The following is a 21,974-nucleotide window of genomic DNA, read 5'->3' on the forward strand; positions in this document are numbered from 1 at the left end:
ATCCGTTTCTATATCCAGGGAGATAACGACCTTAGGGCAGTGTATCCATACTTCAGTCTGGAAAAACTTGCAGCATTTTATAGTTGTCTGGGGCCTAAGGAATAATGTTATTTGTTCAATAATTACTTTCAAAGGGGGGGGGGCTATAAATACTTGAGTGTTGGTTAGGGATTATTAGGTGTGAGGCTATAAATATGTACCTTGCAAGAAAAACTCAAGTATTAGCAAAGACATGTCTATAATTGGCCTTACAAATAAAAAAGCTTTAATAAATATTAGAAATAATCCCCCCATTTAGCCTATGCTTTCAATGTAATCATTCCCATGTACTCCAACCCAAGCCATAAGACTGAAGGTGCTAGCTTAGCAGTATTCCTAATTACCTGTCAAGTGGACCCTGCCCAGCTACTTGGTGGTGTTCCTAGGGAAGATAGCCACTCTCTCCTGACACTCAGGTCTTTCCTTCCCTGTACTGCTGCTTGAACTGGCGGGCCCCTCGAGTTAAACTTTGGCTAAGTATTTGGTTCTAAATCCCAATTGTTTCCTGCAACATCTGAGCCTTCTTCAGCCCCAAGTTCATTTTTTTGTTGTTCTGTTCAGTCCTCTAAACTCAAGTTACTATGGATTAGTGTTTTCTAGAATTTTCAGTAGTTGTGGGGTGGAGAGAAGGGAAGATTAAAAAAGGAATGGTGCCGGGTGAGGTAGCTCTCGTTCGTAATCCCAGCGACTCTAGAGGCTGAAGCAGGAGGATTGTGAGTTCAAAGCCTCAGCAAAAAAAAGTGAAGCGCTAAGCACTCAGTGAGACCCTGTCTCTAAATAAAATACAAAATAGGGCTGGGGATGTGACTCAGTGGTTGAGTGCTCCTGAGTTTAATCCCTGGTAACCAAAAGGGGGGGGGGATTTTTGAGCAATGGTTATCTTCATTATTTTGGTTGTATGGTAATTTTGTGGGACGCACACACACACACATATAAAACATGTCAAATTGTATACTTTAAATACACGGAACTTATGTAGGTCAATTATACCCCAATAAAGCTGTAAAAATTTAAAAGAAAGTTAGCCTCACCTTGATTCTTAGTGATTTCATAAAGGAAGAATCTCCTTTAAAAATAATTTGAGGTTGGAGACGGGGTGTAGCTCAGTGGTCGTATTTGTCCTTAGCATGCATGAGGCCCTAGTTTCAATCCCTAGCCCCACACACATACACACACGTTAATCTGAGGTTATAAATTCTAGCCATCCTACAGGACAACACAAAACTGGGGACCTGAACCTCATCCTCCGTGCAAGCTCTATTAAGACAAAACCCATTTATGTGCTGTTCATACTCTGTCCCCAGGACTGAGCATATAGGAGACACCTTGGATATCTGTTTTATAAATTAATGGGAGGGAAACTGCCAATCAAGACCAAGTTCCAGATTAAGAGCATTCAAAAACATAGTCTGCACCTCATCCTGGTTTGGTGGCCCACCAGGCTCCACCTACTCTCACCCACACGCTCCTACTATCTGAAGCAGGGAGAAGGAGGGGAGTGGAAGGGAGAATCATAAGTCCCTACTAAAGTCTTATTAAACAGGAAGGGACATTAGGGTTATAGTTACTTTGGGGGAAAAAAGGTTGATTTATGAAATCAAGGAAAACTTCAGGGTTTGGAGGTGGGAATAACACTTCATAGGATTGTATGGAAGGAGACTATTTCAGAAAACCAGGGACTGGGGAGGGTTCCACTCCTGTTAACAATATCACTCACCACTTCTGTAGCCCAGCCATCCTGGGATAAGCTTCCAGAAGCCCTGGAGGGAGCCAAAGACCTGGCTTCCATTACCAAAGCTGTTTCCTGACTCATACTGAACTTAGCCAAATGATCTCCCACTCTCTGGATCCTTCTCTCTGCAGTTTCTTCATTCTTCCCATCCAGAAACCCCATATATAATGAGGAACTTAACGGTTCTTTGATAAACTTTGGTAACTCTAAGAGAAGGAAGGAAAAGAGAAGCTCTGTTCCCCTTAAATGACTCTGACTCTTTTGATGCTCTTCCTTGGGCAGCTGCACCCCTTCTCCCTACATCTCCATCAATCCCTCCTCTTTCCATTCTCCCTCTGCCTTAAAGCAATCCTATGCTCATTCACATAAACTCTAAAACTGATCTGCGCCTTCTCTAGGATCTGATCTACACATTTCAGATGTTTTCCCCCCTCAGCCAGTCTCTGCGGCCCTTGTGAAGCACCCCCTCCCGTTGCCACAGAAACACCTCTCCCCACTCTTCCCTCAGTCCAGTGTCTTTACTGCCAAACCGCTGCTGTCTGACCCAGGGTAACCCAGCAGAGGGCGGGCTTGAGAGATGGAATGGGGAGGGATCCTGGTGTTAGCCACCAAACCAGGATTCCAAATTTTGCAAGAACTCAATCTCACCTAGCAGCCTGGCTGGAGGAGGGGAAGGAAGGAGTGGATACTGGGGGAAGTGGCTGAGAGATAGTCTTTCAATCCCAGAACAGAACCAAAAAGAAGCTGCCTGGAACAAAGAAGAGTGATCACTTGAGGCCATATGTATCAAACTTAGACACATTGTTTAATACATGATAGGATATTTTAAATTGAACATCTTAAAAGAAAATCTAGTTCTCTTGACCTCTCTTTTAAAAAGACTGTGGATTGGGGCTGGGGATGTGGCTCAAGCGGTAGCACGCTTGCCTGGCATGCGTGCGGCCCGGGTTCCATCCTCAGCACCACATACAAAGATTTGTGTCCGCCGAAAACTAAAAAATAAATAAATAAATAAATATTTTAAAATTCTCTCTCACTCTCTCTTTAAAAAAAAAAAAAAAAAGACTGTGGATTAAGCAGGGCACAGTGGTGCAGGTCTGTAATCTCAGCTACTCAAGAGGCTAAAGCAGGAGGTGTTACAAATTCAAGGCCAATCATGGCACCTTAATGAATCTCAAAAATCAAAAAGGTCTTGCTGGGCATGGTGGCACACACCTGTAATCACAGTGTCTTGGGAGGCAGGAAGATTGCAAGTTCAAAGCTGGTCTCAGCAATTTAGCAAGGCCCCAAGAACTCAGTGAGACCCTGTTTCTAAAAGTAAAAAAAGTCAGGGTGGGGGGTGGGCTAGAGATATGGCTCAGTGGTTGAGGGCCCTGATTCAATCCCTGGTACAAAAACAAAAAAGGCCTGAGGTATAGCTCTGTAGTAGAGTACCCCTGGTTAAGCCCTCAGTAGTTCACTTACACACACACACACACACACACACACATCAAAACAAACTACTATAAACTATTACATAAATAGTGAACACATGCCATTACAAATTTGTCTAAACCCATAATATATGCAACACCAAAATTGAATTCTAATGTATTACCCCTGATGGATTCTGGCTTATAATGTGTCAATGTAGGCTCATTACTTATAACAAATATGCCACTCTAGTAAGGGATATTGACAATGTACATAGACTCTATATACATGTGGGACAGGGTACACATAGGAAATCTCTGTACATTCTGCTCAGTTTTTCCATGAACCTAAAAATGCTCTAAATATAAAGTCTGCTTTTAAAACTTGTTTTTAAAGGACAGAGGAATGAACAAGATTTCATCCCCCACCCCTTTAGACAGAAAAAAAACAATGACACCCAGCGTCATCCTGCCTCCTGCTTTATTTTCCATAGATACCCCTGGTTTCCACCCACACCTCTTGTTTCATCCTTGCTGATTCCAGGATCCATATTTTCAGGTCTGGGGGTCCATACGTCAGGAGAAGCCCCACCTGCACCACTCCTAATGACCAACCCCCCCCCCCACCCACCACAGCTTGATGGAGTCTCTGTAAACCAAGGATGCTCTTATTCCCTGAAAGAAGAAATTCAAGAATGAAATACACACACCTCCATGTCCTCGTCTCCTCCTCCCCATGTCAACATGCTAAAGGGAACCCTTATCTTTCTGGCTGAAGGAGAAGGTCACCTTCATAGAGGTGGGGAGAAGATAAGGGAATAACTGCTCTTTGAATGAAGGAGAAATTCTGGAATTTGTAGAGTCCTGCCCTAAACTGACACCACTATTCCACTTTCGGTCCTTCACTGGCATCTCCATACCCCAGACCTTAGGAGAATCACCCAAGTTCTCTTTTCCATCTCCATTTCATAAGTCTGCCCCACACTCCACCTGCTCAGATTCCTGTCTCCATCCAGTGATTTCCCACACTGTCTTCTCAAGTGACCTTAACTCACATGCTCTATGCTTCATAGAACTCTGCAGTGTCAGTCACCACAGGGGTAAAAGGAGACTCACCAATTCCTTTCCATAAGCCTCCTTTCCCAGTTCATTTTTCCCAAGCTACATCCCTCTTCATCCTCAATCCACAACTCACAACAAAGAAATCCCATTCTCTCTGAGGGCACATAACAAGGCTGCCTCACTCCTCCTGTATGCTGAGGATTCGAAGTAGGATAGTGTACACATCCTGTTCCATGTAGCCCTGTAGGCAGCAGGAAAGACACAATGGAGATGGAGAACAGACATCAGAGACACAGGTAAAGGAGGTGTTCTGTGGAATCTGTAGACAGTGGAATGCCATTTACTGGTTATCTTCACTTATAACTTTATCTTTTAAAGTAGTCAACTTTTCCATGGCTGTCTCCTGCCTTCGTGGGAAGATACTGACATCTATTTTCAGGATTGCTGTGAGGGTTACAACTATGAATGTGAAGCAAGGCACCTGCTACACATTCTACAGTGTTCCACTCTTCATAGTTATTATTCCTCATAAAGGAACAAGCCACCTAGCTTTTCTTACTTAATTATGGTTAAGTAGCCTCAGGAGGAAACTGAATAGGGGTATCAGGGACAGGAAAAGGCTCTACAATGGATCAGGCAATTGAAAAGGGGTTGCAGGGGCTGGGGTCGTGGCTCAGAGGTAGATCACTTTCCTAGCATGTGTGAGGCACTGGGTTTGATCCTCAGCACCACATAAAAATGGGTAAATAAAAGAAAGGTATAAAAAATGTTATATCTGTTTAAAAACTTTTTTTAAAAAAATGAGACACAAATATCTCTCTTTTCCTTTCACATTCATGAACAATCTCTTTTTTAAAAAAAATTAGTTGTAGATGGACACAATACCTTTATCTTATTTATTGATTTTTATATGGTGCTGAGGGTCCAACCCAGAGCCTCACACATGCCAGGCAAGCACTCTACCACTGAGCCACAATCCCAGCCCCACAAACAACCTTTATTGATCTGCCTAATGAGATCCAGAGATCTGGCAATGGATCCAGCTCTCTGAGAAACAGCAAAACTGTACAGGAATGAGAAGAGACCTCAAATGCAACATTCCCTACCAGCTTTGTGTCTGCCTCCCTCAAAACTCTACCATGCTCACCCGAGCAGCATTCAGCAGATGATTCCTGTAGGTGGAGATGACCTCTTCATGGTTTTTCTGGGAATCCTGGAAATGAGTATCAATGGGAAGTCATGTGCCCACCCTCTCAACATTCACCCAAGCCTAAGGAACAATAAAGGAAAATGATCAGCTTTACTAGGTTAGCTCAGTCTGGACCACTGCCTGGCTAGGCCTCTGCAGCTCTCAGAATGTCTCCCACATACCCATCACTTCCACTGTCCACCCTCTTCTCCAGCAATATCCATTTTCCTGAGGGTCAAAACATACCTGCAACTGTAAGGCAAGGCGAGTATTTTCACCCCGAACTGCAAGAACCTCCTCTGAAAGCTGCTCCAACTTCTTCAACAACTCCTTGATCTGAGGCCAAAAGGAAAGAAAGGGAACCAGTAAGGACCAATTCATTCCTCTCCTCCTACCCCAAATGCCACTGAGGAAAAGATCACCTCCTTTTATTGGATATTTAATATGTGTCAGATACTTTTACACACATTGTCTCATTTATACCCAATACAACCTTTCTTCTGAAAAGAATAATACTTCAGAAGTAAATATTATTATCTACATTTTGTAGATAAGGAGGTTGAGTTTAGTAATTTGTCAAAATCATACAGCTAATAAGTGATAAAATCATGATTCGCATCAATATCTCTTTGATTCCATAGTTCATGTTCTTAACTCAGTACTGGATCCTAACCCACTTTGGCTATTGACACCTGATGAAAGTGAAGATGAGTCCTTTGTGTCTCAGGAGGTAGAGACACAAATGCAGTAAATAGTAACCAGCAGTAATAGGCATGGTGATAGTAGGAATAGTAATAACTACTCTTTATTGAGTACTTACCATGTGCCAAAAATTATTCTGAGCATTTTAGATAAATACTTTATTTAATGTACTCCTCACAATTACACTATTATGAAGCTCATTTGGTAGAGGAGAACACTGGGGCTTAGAGATGTTAAATAATCTGCCTAAGATCAGACAACTATAAGGAGAGTTTTTTGTTTGTTTGCTGTTCTAGGGGTTGAACTCGGGGCCTTGTTCATGCTAGGCAAGTGCTCTACCACCGGTCTACAACCCCAGCCTGAATTTTGAAACTGAAATTCAATCCAGACAATCTCAGTCTAGAGAGTCTTAACTACCATTGAACCATGTCCCCAGCCCTATTTTGTATTTTATTTAGAGTCAGGGTCTCACTGAGTTGCTTAGGCCTTGTTTTTGCTGAGGCTGGTTTTGAACTCCAGATCCTCCATTCTCAACCTCCCAGCCATTGGGATTACAGGCATCCATCGTGCCTGGTTCCCCAGTCCTTTTTTTTTAATTGCCAATGGACCTTTATACGTGGTGCTGAGAATCAAACCCAGTGCCTCTCACAGGGTAGGCAAGAGCTTTACACTAAGTACAACCCCGGCCCTCCCCAGTCCTTTTCATTTTTTATTTTGAAACAGAGTCTCACTAAATTGGTGTTGCGGGGGGGGGGGGGGGGGGGGGGGGGGACGACTTGCAATCCTCCTCGGGATACAGGAATGTGCCACCGCAACCCAATTTGTGAAACCATTTTGAAGTGGGAGGGAAGAACAAAGCTGAGGAAAACCTCAGCAAGCCATTAAACTATAAGGCTTCTTCCCAAGTCAATACACCATTTAAGTCAAAATGCAAATAATCCCAAGTCAATACACCATTTAAATCAAAATGCAAATAATTCGAGACAATGCACACGCGATCCCCTGAGCACAGTGTTTCAGAACCCTGAGTCCTAAATTTGAGTACTAACCCACTTCTGTCTTTGTATCTACCTTTCCTCACCTCCAATTTCAACTCCAACCCCCTTAGTCCCGGGAAAGCATAATGTGGACCACGCAAAGGATCAGTGCTGTGTTGGGGCTTCAATCTGACCAAAGGCTTAATCTGGATTCAGATTAGCAAAGCCCCGGACTCACGGAAACTTTCCCCGACGCGCTCTGGTGCCCCCTGCTCACCTTGGCCTCCTTGTCCCGGCAAGCCCCAGTGAGATGCTCCACCTTCTCTTTCAGATGCTCAACTGTTTTCTCCAGCTGCTCTGCACGCGCGCGCGCCTCGCTGGCCTGGCGCTCCTGCTCAGAGGCCCGAGCCGCCAGGTCCTGGCTCCGGCGACGTTCCTCCGCCGCGGCCTCGCGCAGGCGACCCATCTCGCGGCAGACCGTGTTATACTTCTCCAGGACAGCCTTCAGCTCCTGGCCCCAAGCCTGGGCCTGGGCCACCAGCGAACCCCGAGTCTTCTCGTGCTGCCTCAGGCTGGCCGCCTCCCGGGCCCGCAGCTCGGCCACCTCCTCGGTGGCTTGGTACAGCAGCTGCTTCAGCTTCCCTATCTCCTGGCTCTTCCCGCTCATGGTGGCCTGAACCGCCCTTAGTTCCTCCTCCAACTTCCCCAAATCCTGCTCCAGAGCGGCCACTTGGGGGGATACGGGGACCTCAGAGAGGGCGCCCAGCTCTCTACTGGGGGTCAGGGATCCCCGCAGCTGCTGGTTTTCTGCCTCCAGCCGAGCCAGCTTGTGCTGGGCCTGGCGGTGCCTCTCCGCCAGGGTGCCGACGCAGACCTGCAGCTCCTCCAGGGGCTCCGAGGCTCTGGTCCGGGCACTCCCCTTGCCCACCAGGTCCGGGGGCAGGCAGTCCCACAGACCCCGGAGGCCGCTGCTCTGGGAGGCCAGGTGCTTGCGCAGCTTCTCCGTGGCCTCCTTCTCCATGGCCAGTTCATCCATCAGCAGCCCTACACTCCGCCGCAACTGCTGCAGCTGGACCTGCGCCTCGGGCTTAGGCACAAACTCCCGCTGCAGCCGCTGACTCAGGGACTGCAGCTCGCCCTGCAGGCGCTGCCGCTCGCGTCCCAGCTCCCCCAGCTCCTCCAGCAGGCTGCTGTTGCTCAGTCTCAGGGCCGACACCTCCTTCTCCAGCTGCGCCTTTGCCAGGCCGCCTCCTGGGGCCTGCTCTCCTCCAGAGTCCCCCAGAGGCTCTCTGCGGGCCCCGGGAGCCTTCGTCTCCTCAGGGTGCTCTGTGATGCACGCTGGGTCTGCCTTGGGGACACCCGTTCTGTCCTCCTGGACAGGGGCCTCAGGTCTCACCTCTAGTCCCGCCTTGGCTCGGTCCAGCCTGACCAGCACCCTCTCCAGCCGCGCCTCCATTTTCTCCCAAGCAGCTGCTGCAGCCTCAGCTCGGGGAGTTCCCAGGGCTCCCTCCAGAATGGGCCTTGACAAAGCCCCTCGGGCTGCGTCCTTTTCTCGCCACACTGCAGCCAGCTCTTCCCTTAGTTGGAGCAGGAGTTGGTTCATGGCTGCAGTACCCACTGGTTCAAGGCCTGGGGCCTGGGCTCTCTCTCTCTGGCCAGCACACAGCTGGTTAGTGTGATCAGGGCCAATGATCTGTCCCTGACTGGTGGTCAGTTGCTGTCCTGTGGCTTTCCCAATGACCTCAGACATTGGGCTCTGGGCTGACCCCTGTTCTGGTTGAGACCTTCCACGGACTTCATTCTGGATCTCTTCTGGGGTTGACTCTTCAACCCTTTTGGGAGCTAATGGGTTTGCTGTGGCTGCTGCCTGCTGCTGCTTTAACTCTTGTATACACTCAGCCAGCAAGTCCAGGGGACGGCCCTGCTCCATACCATCCCCTCCAGGCCAGAGAGTAGCGCTCTGTCCTCCTGAAACTCCAAGCTCTTGGGAGAGGACACCTAACTCCTGCACCTGCTCTCTAATCTGGTTCTCCAGGCCCAAGTAGGCTGCTGCTTGAGCCTTACACTCTTCTGTCTTTCTCACCAGCTCCTGCTCCAACTGAGAAACTTTCCTCCGCTCCTCTTCATATTTCCATATCCATTCTTCTAAGCACGGGTCTTCATCCTCCTCTTCCTCCTGTTCCTCCTCAGGCTCTGCTCTCCATGAGCTCTTAGGTGGAGAACCCACCTGGGGCTCAGATGGAGAGGCCTAGGTCAAAAATAGAATAGTGACGTGAAGCCCAGCAGCTCACCAGCCCCAGGAGGGCTTTCTTCTCCTAGAACATCTTGTCTTGATGCCCAAGGACATTTAGGAGAGGGTCCCAGTGGGATGACCTGGGGTGGATCAGAAGCCAAAGGGAAGACATGTAGGGTCTTACCTGGGAGGCAAGATCTGGGTGTAGAACCAGCCCCTGACCTATAAGAAAAGACATGGGGCAAATGAGAGAGAAGAGAGCTGTAGGCTTCCGTCCTACACATTATCTCAGACTTTCTCTGAAATGAGCGGCCCTGCAGTGTGATGACCCTTAGCACAGGTCTTCCCAGTGCCAGGAGCTACCTTGTTCATCAGGTCCCTAACTATCAGTAACTTTAGTTTCTGATCCCAGAGATAGAGCCACTCCTTCATTTTGTTCCCTCATTTATTTATTGACCACTCTGCCAGGAACTGTTATAGGCAGTAGGACCTCAATGATGAGGAAAATAGAGGGGTTGACAGTCTAGTAGGAAAGAGGGATATTGATCAGCAAATCATACCAATGAATGTACAATTCCTGCATTAAGGAATTCATGACTGTGCTTTTAGGAACATGGGGTTATCTCACAGTAGTAGCAATAAATAAGTAAACTCTCAAAGTGGCAATTGTTTTTCAGGTGGATTACTTCCATGGGAACAAATGAGATACCAAGAAGTTTCTTTGATTCTTTGGCTATTGAGCAGAATCTTGAAATCACAAAAGGGCTTTTACCTCCCTGCCGGCGCCGCTGCCAGGCCTGCCGCAGCAGCCCCCACAGTGCCTTGTCCTGAGTGTGCAGAGCATAATGCAGAGCATCATGCCCCGTTCTGTCCACTGCCCCTGCATCTGCTCCATGGCTCAGGAGCAGTTCAGCCACCTCAGCACTGCCCTTCTCACAGGCCAGGATCAGAGCAGATCTGTAGGTGAAGAGGAATCTGAGCATAGGCTTTCTCTGTGGAATCCAGGAGTCCTGGTTCCAGAAATCCCGCTCCCAGGGTGAGCTATCACTCAGTCAGGTAAGAACAAGATACCAACCTTAGCCAATGAGGAAGCATTAGGTAAGGTCAGAACTTTTAAAATGTCATTTCTAGGAGCTACAGCGTCAGAAAGCAAGGGGTCAACTCAAAGGGCTCCATTTTTAGCTGTTTTATATAGTATAAAGGTTCTGGATAAAATTTTTATTAGAAAAAAGGATCACATTTTTCAGAAGATAGCTTGAGAAGCAGTACATTAAACCAATAGCTCCAGAGGCATCCATTCCAGTTCTGGGATCATTTATGCGAGGAAGATGGTCATGGAAGCAGGCAGAGCTCTTCTAAACCATCACTAGGAAAGGAGATTCCCAAAGACAGAGAGCACACTGCCCTCTTCTTCTACAACACAGATGGACACACGCACACCTGCACACACACTATGCCCATTGACTCCTTTCTGGATTCAGGGTCTAGAAACTGGCATGAGAAGCTGGGGAAAGCTCACTTGTCATCCTTGTCTGTGACATTAACTCGGGCACCTCTCTGCAGCAGCTGCGAGCAGATAGCTGCGTGACCACCCAGCGATGCAATCATCAGGGGTGTACGTCCGTCCTGCACACATGGTGGGAAGGGGGTTTATAAGGAACGAGGAAGAGTCATGGGCTCCACACAATCCTCCCAATGGCCCTCTCTCCCACCCCTTCAGGAAAAAGTCCAGGTCTCAGGGCTAAATACCCGCTTTCAAAGAGTTAGAAGCCCTCCAGAAGATAAGGCTTTAACTTCTCTGTGAGGAAGAGGAGGAGAAATAGAAGGAGAAAGAATGTAGCAGAGTAGTAGTGTACAATATGGGTCATGGAATGTAACCAATCCAGCTCAGAAAGAAAAGCAGTCTCCCAGGCAGAACATTACCCACCTGCCATCTGATACTTACATTATCTAACACATCCAGGAAGGCTTCATGGTCACACAGCAGAAGCACACTTGAGGCACAGCCAGAGGAGGCTGCGGAAGGTGGAGGGATGATTGGGTTAAGGTGAAATATGAAGGACATCTACATAGAACATGACCCTACTTTCCCTCCGACCATTCCAGCAGTTGGCCCTGGCTGCCCTTCCCACCAAATGTCATCCTCTCCTCCCCTTTCCCGCCCTACAGTTCCTGCAACCCTGTTCCCACCAGTTCCCCAGCACACACCTGCCCAGTGTAAGGGACTACGGTTTTCTGCATCCACAGCATCTTCATTAGCACCATGCTGCAAATAGCCACAAAGGGAAGCAGCATGGAGCTTGGTGTTAACATCCTCATCCCACACCCTCTACTGGGCCACCAACTTCTATCTTAATATGGGGAAGGCAACTATTAGTCAAGCTCAGTGTATTCTTTTTTTTTTTTTGATACCAGGAATTGAACCCAGGGGCACATAACCACTGAGCCACATCCTCAGCACTTTTTCTTTTTTATTTTGAGATAGGGCCTCGCTAAGATGCTAAGGCTGGCTTTGAACTTATGATTCTCCTGCCTTAGCGCCCCCCCCCCCCAGTCATTGGTATTATATATATGTTTGGCAAGTCTATTCCTTTTGTGTGTTTGTGGCAGGGGGGTACTGGAGCTCAAACTCAGAAGTGCTCTACCATTAAGCTATACACCCCCAGTCATTTATTTACTTATTTATTTATTTTGGCAGTGCTGGGGATTTAACCCAAGGGTGCTCTACCACTTATTTACATCCCCAGCCCTTTTTATTTTATTTTGATACATGGTCTCAGTAAGATGCAGAAGCTGGCCTCAAAGTTGCAATCCTCCTGCCTCAGTCTCCTGAATTGCTGATACTACAGGTGAGCATCACCATGCCTGGCAAGCCCAGTATATTCCTTGCAGATTCCTTGGATTTTAAACCTAGTTCCTGAATACAGAGCCTAAGAAAAATTAGATGCTAGGTAATAAACATGCTAGGGAAAATGACACCCAAATTCATATTCATGGATGGTACTTAAGGATCATAACTGTGAGATTTGGAACAAGTTAAGAAGAACAAAAGCAAAGCAGCCATATGCTCAATGGTTGAGCCTTTTGTACTTTGGGGACTCACTTATAAATTGTCTGCATGTCATTTCACATGTGTATCTCTCTTTATACAACTGGATCATAAACTCCTCAAACACAGACAGTAGGACCTTGGCTTAATTTGAACATGACTGCCCTCCTTCCACCTGCCTGTCATTGTAGCAATTAGTTTCTGCAGTCTAGGCTGGCTTTGAACTTGCACCACCTCAAGGGAAGTATCAAGCTGGTATCTATTAAATAAAAGTTTGTGGATAAGTGATTATCAGTTCTCGTCCTGGGGCTGAGGGAGGTCAGTTTAGCTAACTATTTCTTGTAACTACAAAACAAAGTTAGGAGGCTCTGGGTCCATCTCTTCCCTTCATAGGAGTAATATTAAGACATTGCTCTTACCTGAAGCAGGACCTTGACACACTGTGGCTGGCAAGAGATGGTGGCCAAATGCAGGGCAGTGCTTCCTGGAAAAAGAAAGAGGGAGAGAAGAAGGGTGGGTGACCCCATACATGCAGATGACTCATAGGGAGGGAAGGAAGGGACGCACAGATAATCAGAGGGAGATTAGAGAGAGAAGCTCTCAGCCACATGGGGCCAGAAATTCCTGTTCCCCAAGCACTCTGTACCTCAGCTTCAGGGAGGGAGATGCCTGGAGGGATACTGGCTAAGGCTCACTGAGAAGAGAAGCAAGCGTCTACAGTTGGAACCTCCAGCAGGGACCAGCAATGGCTGCCACTGCTGCTATAAAAGGGACAAGCCAGCAGTATGGTCCAGTGCTCCGTCTAACTCACCATCCTCGTTCTTGCTGTTGATGTTAGCCCCATTTGCAAGAAGTATAGTCAGACACTCTGTCAGTCCTTTGGAGGCTGCCAGATGAAACCTGCAGAATCAAAGCCAAAGGCACAAGGATGAAAGGACCAGGGGTGAAGAGGGGGAGAATCTTAACAAACACTGCTTGCTACACTTCCTACCTCAAAGTCAATTCCAAAAGCAGAAGAGGGAAGCTCCCCAGCCTGACTTCTTGAGAAAGACAAGGCCATATGGCTTGAGTCATAACATCAGGAAGCTAGAGGCAAAGCTGGAACTAAGAACTATAGGTCTCAAGGAATCTCAAGCTATTGCAGGGGTATGCAGGGGACACATAGTGACAGGCCTCTCTGAGCATAGAACCCTTAGTGGAAATCAAAGCGTTACAGAAAGAATCTGCCAGAGCAGAGCAGAAGGCTGGACATTTGAAGCCATTTAGGGCAGCAACAAGGGGTGATATTTCCCTTATTCTAATCACTCCCTCAGGTCCTGTGACTCCCATGGCTACCACTTCATTCCTAATTTCCCAAGGATACACACCCTCCTACTTGTGCAATGAAGAAACTACCTATCTAGCATATTAGTTTTCTGTTTGTTTAATGAGCTTCGTATCCTTCTCAAGTCAGTGTTGTCACTGTGGGTTGTGAGGAGGATGGAGCTCAGGAGTAATATCTTCTTCCCTCTCTTTGTGCTGCATTTGATACCAAAGGTTTATTGATATGCTTACTAATTATGACTACAAAAAAGGGCTTTGAAGTTGTAGGCATTTCCTGGTCCTACATCATATTAGAGTTTGGGGCTTTCAAAAGGAACCATGTACTAGGGGTGGGATCAAGAGGACTTACTTACGGGGACTGGCCGTTTGAGTTTAGCTTGGTGGGTCGGGCAGACTTCCTGGAGGCCAGGGCAGCCACGCGTCCCACATCCCCTCTCTGTACCGCCTCCAGCAGTTTCTGATCACGACGGTTCCATCTCTCCACCTGGTCCAAAACCACAAATTGTGTGAACATGGAGGATGGGGATGGTGTGGAAAAAGATAGTTTTATGCCAACCAAGGCAAAAGAAAAATCTCCACAGTCCTTTCACTGTTTCACAACTCATTCAGCCTAGACCATTTGGTTCTTAGGTGGGCCAACTAAATACTAACCAACTCATATGCTACCAATAAGTATTGGCAGTACTGCCAGCCCAGAACCTAGAGGTCACTGGACCACTGACTGAATTAAAAATTATCTGTGGGGCTGGGGATGTGGCTCAAGTGGTAACGCACTGGCCTGGCATGCGCAGGGTGCTGGGTTCGTTCCTCAGCACCACATAAAAATAAGGATGTTGTGTCCACCAAAAACTGAAAAATAAAAAAAAAAATTTATCTGTGAGTGCTGAACATATCGTATTTCAAGTGTCTTCTTAGCTTTTTTCCCCAAATTATTTTCTTTCTGTACTTGGGATTGAACCCAGGGATCTGTACCATTGAACTATATCCCCAATCCTTTTTTTTTTTTTTTTTTTTGAGCCAAGGTCTCTCTAAGTTGCTTAGGCTGGCTTTGAACTTGCACCACCTGCCTCAGCCTCCAGGTAGCTGGGATTACAGGTGTGCCCCACCACACCTGTAAGAGTCACTATGATTATTGTTGTTAGGTGCCTAGCCTCAGAGCAATGCTAGCGACGACTCCTTTCCTTTTTGGTCTCTAGGTCTTGGTGAAGAAAACTGCACCCACTTGACTACTTATGACTGGGCGCACACTGCCTCTCACCTCTTCCTGCTAATCTGAATTTTGTCCTTAGTTGCTAGAGAAGTAAATCAAGGCACCTAGCATCACATCACAGCTAGGAGTCCAAAAAGCTAACAATACTATCTCTACCCATTGGCTTTAAGCCCCCAAATTGGGAGGGAAATCACAAGAGTTTCTATTTTCCTAACATAACTATTTATGCACTTTGGATAGTCTCTTTCCCTTCCATGGAAATAATAACCAAAAGGAAAAAACAGGGCCTTAGCTATTTTTGAGGAGACAGCAAGAGGAAGAGGCAGAAGACTCCCCTCCTCCTCCCTTTGAACCCTCCCAGGCTCCCCGGCAGGGAGCAGCTGTCCCAGGCAGCAGCCACACCTGAGCACGCATTGTTCTCCCATTGAGCTTGAGCTTTTCGGGTGGAGGAGTAATTACAGTCATTGAAGTGTCACAGGGAGCGAAAGGGAAAGACTATGTAAAAGCACCTCAGACTGAAAGCACAGAAAGCCTTGTTTGGTCTAGAAACAGGAAAGGAAAGGAAGAAGGGATGAAAATGCTATAAAGGGTCCCAAATGAATATCTTGTCAGCCAGACTGTTTGGGATCTGGTTCAGCTACATTCTTGGCTTTGTGACCTAGAGCAAACTATTAAACACCTCTAACCTGTTTCCTCATCTATAAAATGTAGGAAATAATAACCACCTCATCATGTTGTGAGTATTAAATAAGGTAAAGTATATAAAATCTCTTTGTAAACTGTAGAGAGCCATATAAATATATGGCATCCTTAAAATAAAACAGGAAGTAGTGAGAAAGTATTGGTAGCATATTGCATTTTATAAGGTACAACCTCTACAAGAAAGAGGTAACAGGAGGAGGTAAAGAAAAATAAGGTCCACAGAAGCCCAATAACACATTTTCAAATATTGTTTTTATAGCCAGGGCAAATTGTTAATCAACAACAGGAAAGATTTAGGTGTGCAAACCATAAAACTCTCTAGGGTAGATGAATTCAGAGGTCATACTCCTGTACAACACTCGTAACTCCTCATGGTCCTTTCAAGTGATATTTCAATTTCCAGGGGTATCTCAATATTCCTGGAAAATAGGGCTGATATTTGTTTTTATTTCATCTCTTTGACAGAAGAAGAATCAAAAGCACCATGAGGTCAGATAAATTTCCAGGATCACACAAAAGAGGGCTAAAATTGGGATTAAAACCCAGACTACCTAATGCCCAATCCTATTCTCACCACGAGACCATACTACTACTGAGCTATGTAAAAAGGTTCATTTGTTTCCAGAGAAGTTTAATTATTTCTCAGACTGGCTCCAAGGCAAGCCACCCACCCTCATATGCTATTCCTTTTATGGAGAAGAGTCTCCAAACAGGTCAATTCTCCAATGACAAAATAAGCAAAATGACTTCTCCACATACTAACAGACTCTCATGTAAGAATACATTTTCCAGTACCCCCTGGGGAGCAGGACAAGCCTGGAAAACAGAGAACTGGTCCATGCCTTCACCACATAGGGCTGCCATCAGCTGACCTCCCCCTGAAGTTCTCTGTTTAAAGTCTTGATTCTAACACTTTCTGTCTTTGTGAATGTTAGGCACATAAGAACTTCTTTGAACCTCAGTTTTCTGATGATTTAACAACATATAAAGCACCTTTTCAGGTGTGTTGACACATGCCTGTAATCACAGCTACTCCTGAGGCAAAAGGATCACAAGTTTGATGCTAGCCTGTTTCAAAATTTAAAAAACAAAATTGGGGATGGGACATTGAACTCAGGGAGGCTTTACCTCTAAGCTACATCCCCATCTTTTTTTTTTTTTTTTTTTTTTTTGAGACAGGATCTCACTAAGTTTGCTTAGAGCCTTGCTAAATTGCTGAGGCTAAACTCAAACTTGAGATCCTCCTGCCTCAGCCCCCAGAGTCATCGGGATTATAGGTGTGTGCAACTGCCCCCAGCTCACAATTAAAAAAAAAAAAAATTAAAGGACCGAGGATGTAACTAAATTTGCCCTTTTGTTCAAACCCCAGTACTGTCAAACAAACAAAAACATATAAACCTTCTATCGCTGTGTCTGCCACATAGTAGGTTGACAATAAAAGTTAATTCCAATCCTCATCCTTCCTAGCTTTGCTGGACATAGAATTCTCCAGCTAGGGGAATGGAGGAAGGCATCTTGCTTATATCAGCCAAAGAACAGCCAGGCTATATAGATGGTAAAGGTGGTTTTGTTTGTTTTGGTTTTGTTTTTAGTTTTTTTTTTTTTTTTTTTTTTTTTTTTTTTTTTTTTTTTGAGAAAGGGTCTCCAGGCTGGCCTTGAACTTGGAATCCTCCTGCCTCAGCCTTCCAAGTTGCTGAGATTACAGGCATGTGACACTGTCCCTGGTGATAAAAGTGATAAAGGTGTATTTCCAGCAAGGTAGATACTTTCTTTCCAGTTAAATAGTGCTAAATATACTCAAGTGACTTTTTTTCTGGAGGTACTAGGATTGCCTCATAGGTGCTGGGCAAGCAATCTACCACTGAACCACATCCTTAGTTCCAATTCACTTTCTAAAACCTCATTATACTAAGAGTCTAAAATGGGTGGAAATTCTTCATGTCTAAACCTCTGCAGAGCTGGAATAATAAAGGACAAAAGAAGGATGAGTCCATTGCTCACCTTAGCATCTTGGAAAGGAAACACTGGATTATCATCAAGCCCAAGGGAACAATCACCAAATTAATCAGTAGACTAATAACAAGGAAAAGCTTTGTTATTTCTGTATCTGAGATTAGGGGAAATTTTGTAGGAGTCACTGTACTCTCTCCTATCTCTGGCTGTGAACCTGTAAGCACCCTGTCAGGATGGAAGCACACCAATAGGTAGTATAAGAGAAAGAGAGTGGCTACTGCTGCAGAACAGGTGAATGGAAATGGAAAGACTGCCCGTAAGGAATCAGGACCTGCCTCTCAATATTTAAATGCAATAGAAATTCCTCTACTCTGATTCAGGATCAGCAGTTTAAAGTTATTTTCTGTTCTACTTCTTGGTCTGCTTCCTACCTAGGCAGAATAAGCTCAAATGTATGATACCTTCTATTTGACTACAATAAAATGAGACTACAGGAGATGGATTTTTGCTTGTTTGTTTTGCTTCCTATATAGGGGATAATATAAATTAATTTAAAGATGATCACAGATTTTTCAGAACTTACCTCAGACTAAGAACACAGGGCTCTGCCCCTGGATTCAGGGGTATGTATAAGTTGGGATAGGGAGGGGCAGACTTCAGGCAAGACTTGGAAAAGCCAGGCTTTTGGAGTGACCAGGAAGATTGTCACATAATTTCTCTGATAAATAGGTCTGGCATGGCTAGCTACCCAGAGGAGTGGAGGAAATTATGGGAAGTACGTGGAAGCTTTGTGAGGAAATAATGTGCTGCTGAAACTGACCTATTTTCAAAGCTTTCTGCAATCCCAGTCTAAGGAAAAAGTTTTCCTTCCAGTTAAATAGTTCTAAATTTCCCAATTTAGCTCCTATAATCTCATTGTACCAAGATCTTATTTTACTAAGAAGAGTTTAGAATGGGTTAGACATTTCTCACAGCCAAACCTCTGGAGAACTAGAGTCAAGAAGGAAAAAGGAATGGTTCTAAATCCCAAGTTCTGGACCATTACTCATTCTAGCACCTTGGAAAGGAGACACTGCCCAAGGATTGAAGAATCAGGAAGAATGCTGGGTTTCCCCATTCCTAAAGAAACAGCAAACTCCACAAACCAGAAAAGGGAAGGGCAATGTTGAGGACTTTGGTATCTAGGGAAGAGTCTACATGAATAAGAAAATCATTGTGAGTTAAGACAGAATTTGGATAGCCTCAGTTTCTGGTGCCTATAATCGAAAATGGTTTTGTGTGTGTGTGTGTGTGTGTGTGTGTGTGTGTGTGTTTTGTTTTTTGTTTTTTTGTATTGGAGATTGAATCTAGGGCCTCTCATAAGTAAGCACTCTACCACTAAGCTATATCTGCAGTTCCTTTGGTAACTACCTTTTGACTAGTTTATCAGTATGTGGAAACTTAGTGGAGAAGCAAATGCAAATGGGACAAGGACAGGCCTCAACAAAGTTCCTACTTTTGCCTCATAGCTTTCTTTCAGAATTCTGTGGTCTGCCCATGCAGAAAGAGTAAGCTAACTGAGAATTTCTCATATTTGCTTTTAAACAACATCACTAAATCAAGGTAACTAAGCAATATTACTCCAAGTAGCTGGCTAATTCACTTCTGATTTATAACCCCAACCTCCACAAGAAAGGCCATCCCCAGATAGGAGGTCTTTCTGTAAGAGATCATTAGCAATCTCTTCTGAGCTACTACCTTCTGCAGTCTTCTTCCTTCTGCTTTGTTCTGGGGGAACACAGAATGACTTCTGTTGTGGATTCTCATGATGATCCACCCTAACCTCCTCCCTTCTCCTCTCCTTTCAACATCACTTTCCTCAAATTCAATCAAAAGAAACAAAAAATACAAGACCTAAACAACTGGATGAGGGTTCAGAACAAAGGAAGAGTCTAGGGAGAACCGGGAAGAACGCTTTTGACTGACCCCCAAGAATCAGTCTGATATCCAGACACTGCAGTGAACTAGCCAGGGTGGATTCTGCAGGCAACTCACCCAGTCCCTTGGGGAGCAGCCAGGCAACTGTGCATCCTCTGGCAGTGCCTGTCAGGCTGGCTAGACTGCAAGATTAACCCACAAGTGAGCGGACAGAAGGCGGTCCAGGCAAAAGAGGGAGAAGTGGGACTGGGTGACCACTGGGCAAAATGGGAAAAGGGGGTGGGGAACAGAGGCTGCTGTTGTGGGAGCACCAGTTGGAAAGAGGTTTGGAGTGATGTCTGAAGTTCAGTAGTGCTAATAAGAAAATGGCAGTGGAAGTGGCATGGGGTGGAATGAAGGCAAGGAGAGAGGAGACTGTGAAGAAGGGCTAGGGAAAATGCAACTTGTTGGGATGACAGAAAACACTAAGGATGGGCCACCTGGCAGGGCAGGAACATGAGAACTGGGAAGGGATGGACAGTGAAACTCTTGGATAAGAATTAGGGTGGTTGAACGAAGTCAAGGGCTGGGCAGGGACTGGATCAGATACTTGTGGGTGGTTTGATACTGAGAGACAGAGTAGAGGTAGAACTTGGGAAGGGGACAGGGCTGCAGAAGTTGGGGGTGTAGATGCTAGGAGGACAAGAAAGAGGCTAAGGAAAAGAACCTTGGGTACAAGGCAAGATGGAGGCTGGGGGACAGGTTATAAACGACCTCCACTAAGTTAAGTTAGCAAGGCCAGTGGGCTGCATTGCGGTTTGGGGGTCTCTGGAAAGATCCATGAAGAGATAAGGACAGACGATGAAGCATGGAGATGGGATTCAGGACTACTGTCAACACAGGGCTTGGACCCCAGCCCCATACTCCCACATGTTTTTGGCACCTACCGCCACTTGTGAACTGGAGCAGGAGAAGATGCGCTTCATGGCCGGGGCCAGGGCCACAGAGGGGACGGGGACGCGTGGAGAGCCGGGCCACAGGTTCCCAAACCCACCGGACTCGGCCGCGGCGGCTCGAAAGACAGCTGTCAAAGAGCAGAGAGGGCCCCGCCTCAGGCCCCGCCCCGGCCCCCCGCTCAATCGGAGGCCAGAAGTGGGAGGCTGGGTCGCCAGCCCCGCCCCGGCCCCGCCCCACGCCCCTGCAGAGGGAGAAAGCCCGCAGTCTCCGGCGGCGACATGGGCCGGCTCTCCAGCCTCCCCGCTCAGTCTGAGCCCGCCCACTCCCCCGCTCCGACCTGCTCCATCCGAGAAGGAACCCCGCGGACAACGGCTGAAAGTCCCCTCGGGCCCCGCCCACCTCCGTTCCGGGATGTGGCCCCGCCCCCAGCCCCGCCCCGGCCCCGCCCCGAGTTCCCGCGCTACTGCAGCCGGAGCCGGTCCGCGCTTCTCTGGATGGCCTTGGCTCTTGCCTACTGCCTGCTTTAACCCTAGTGACGGCGCTTTATTAGATCCAAAGACCTTTGTCAGTTATTCTGCTTCGCTCCCCCCCCCCAAACTCCAGCCCCCAAGAGGATTTAAAGAGAGCAGTTTGACACAGGAGGAGGTTGTAGTGCTAAGCAGCGGACTGAGCACGGATAAAGTGGCCCACTGCACCTGGGGACAAAACCTGAGGGAAAGGGGATCACGCTCGATTTCAGAATTAGGAAAGGATAAGAAGAAATTTTTTATTTTTTAAGTATTCCCTTTCCGGAACAATTATCTTCCCTATTTCCACTACCCTTCAATTCAGATTGCAGTAATTCTTGCTTGAAGAATCAATCGGGCGCAACCACCTGGTCTTCCCAGCTCTCTTAACTCCCTCATGTGGCTCCAGCAAACCCGCTGTGAAAACCTAAAGAACAACTGGGGACATAAGTCAGTGCTGGAGCTTGCCAGAGGCCCTGAGTTTGATCCCCACCACAGCGCCAAAGGAAATGTGTGTGTGTGGTCTGGGTAATGAACCCAGGGGCCCTCTACCACCAAGCTACATCCCCCCTTCCCACTGTCTTTCTTTCTCTCTTAATTTTGAGACAGGGTCTAAGTTGCCAAGGCTGTCCCTGAACTTGTGATCTTCCTGCCTCAGCCTTCTATATCTCTGAGTTTAGATTACAAATACACGCCACCAGACTCTCAAAGAGAAAAATTCTTAATTTGGTTTGAAAGCTCTTCCAAAGCAGGACTGTCTCTTCATCCTCAGTGTCTTCTCTCATTACTTTTATAAAAGAGCCCAAACTCAAACTGCTTTAATTTACTACAATTCACTTTGCAGCTGGCAATTAATCCTCCCCAAAATCCCCTCTCACATTCAGTGAGGCCCCAGGTAAAGTTTCTGTTTTTGTCTTTTTTCAGTTAAGTTTTCCCTTAAAATCTTGCTACATTGTCCAATAAAGTATGCCTCTTGTATGTAACATACTCCTACTACTTAATGGTATATTAAAGTACTCTATTAATTATAAA

General features: G+C 46.3%; 1 protein-coding gene across 1 annotated transcript; it reads right to left on the reverse strand.

Annotated features, from left to right (window-relative positions):
- Window positions 1–3,799: 3,799 nt before the first annotated feature.
- ANKRD35 (ankyrin repeat domain 35) lies at window positions 3,800–20,812 on the reverse strand. The gene is made up of 15 exons (XM_081307383.1): window positions 20,774–20,812; window positions 20,427–20,563; window positions 14,072–14,202; window positions 13,207–13,295; window positions 12,815–12,879; window positions 11,555–11,612; window positions 11,292–11,362; window positions 10,866–10,972; window positions 10,119–10,303; window positions 9,531–9,568; window positions 7,391–9,361; window positions 5,681–5,770; window positions 5,393–5,458; window positions 4,379–4,486; window positions 3,800–3,858 (listed from the first exon to the last, which is right to left on the reverse strand). Exons 2-14 carry the CDS (start codon window positions 20,463–20,465, stop codon window positions 4,424–4,426), a joined length of 2,973 nt encoding a protein of 990 aa, XP_081163509.1. The 5' UTR covers window positions 20,466–20,563; window positions 20,774–20,812; the 3' UTR covers window positions 3,800–3,858; window positions 4,379–4,423.
- Window positions 20,813–21,974: the final 1,162 nt, after the last annotated feature.

The sequence above is a fragment of the Spermophilus citellus genome (genome assembly GCF_964194105.1).
Source record: "Spermophilus citellus genome assembly, chromosome: 9".
Lineage (NCBI taxonomy): Eukaryota > Metazoa > Chordata > Mammalia > Rodentia > Sciuridae > Spermophilus > Spermophilus citellus.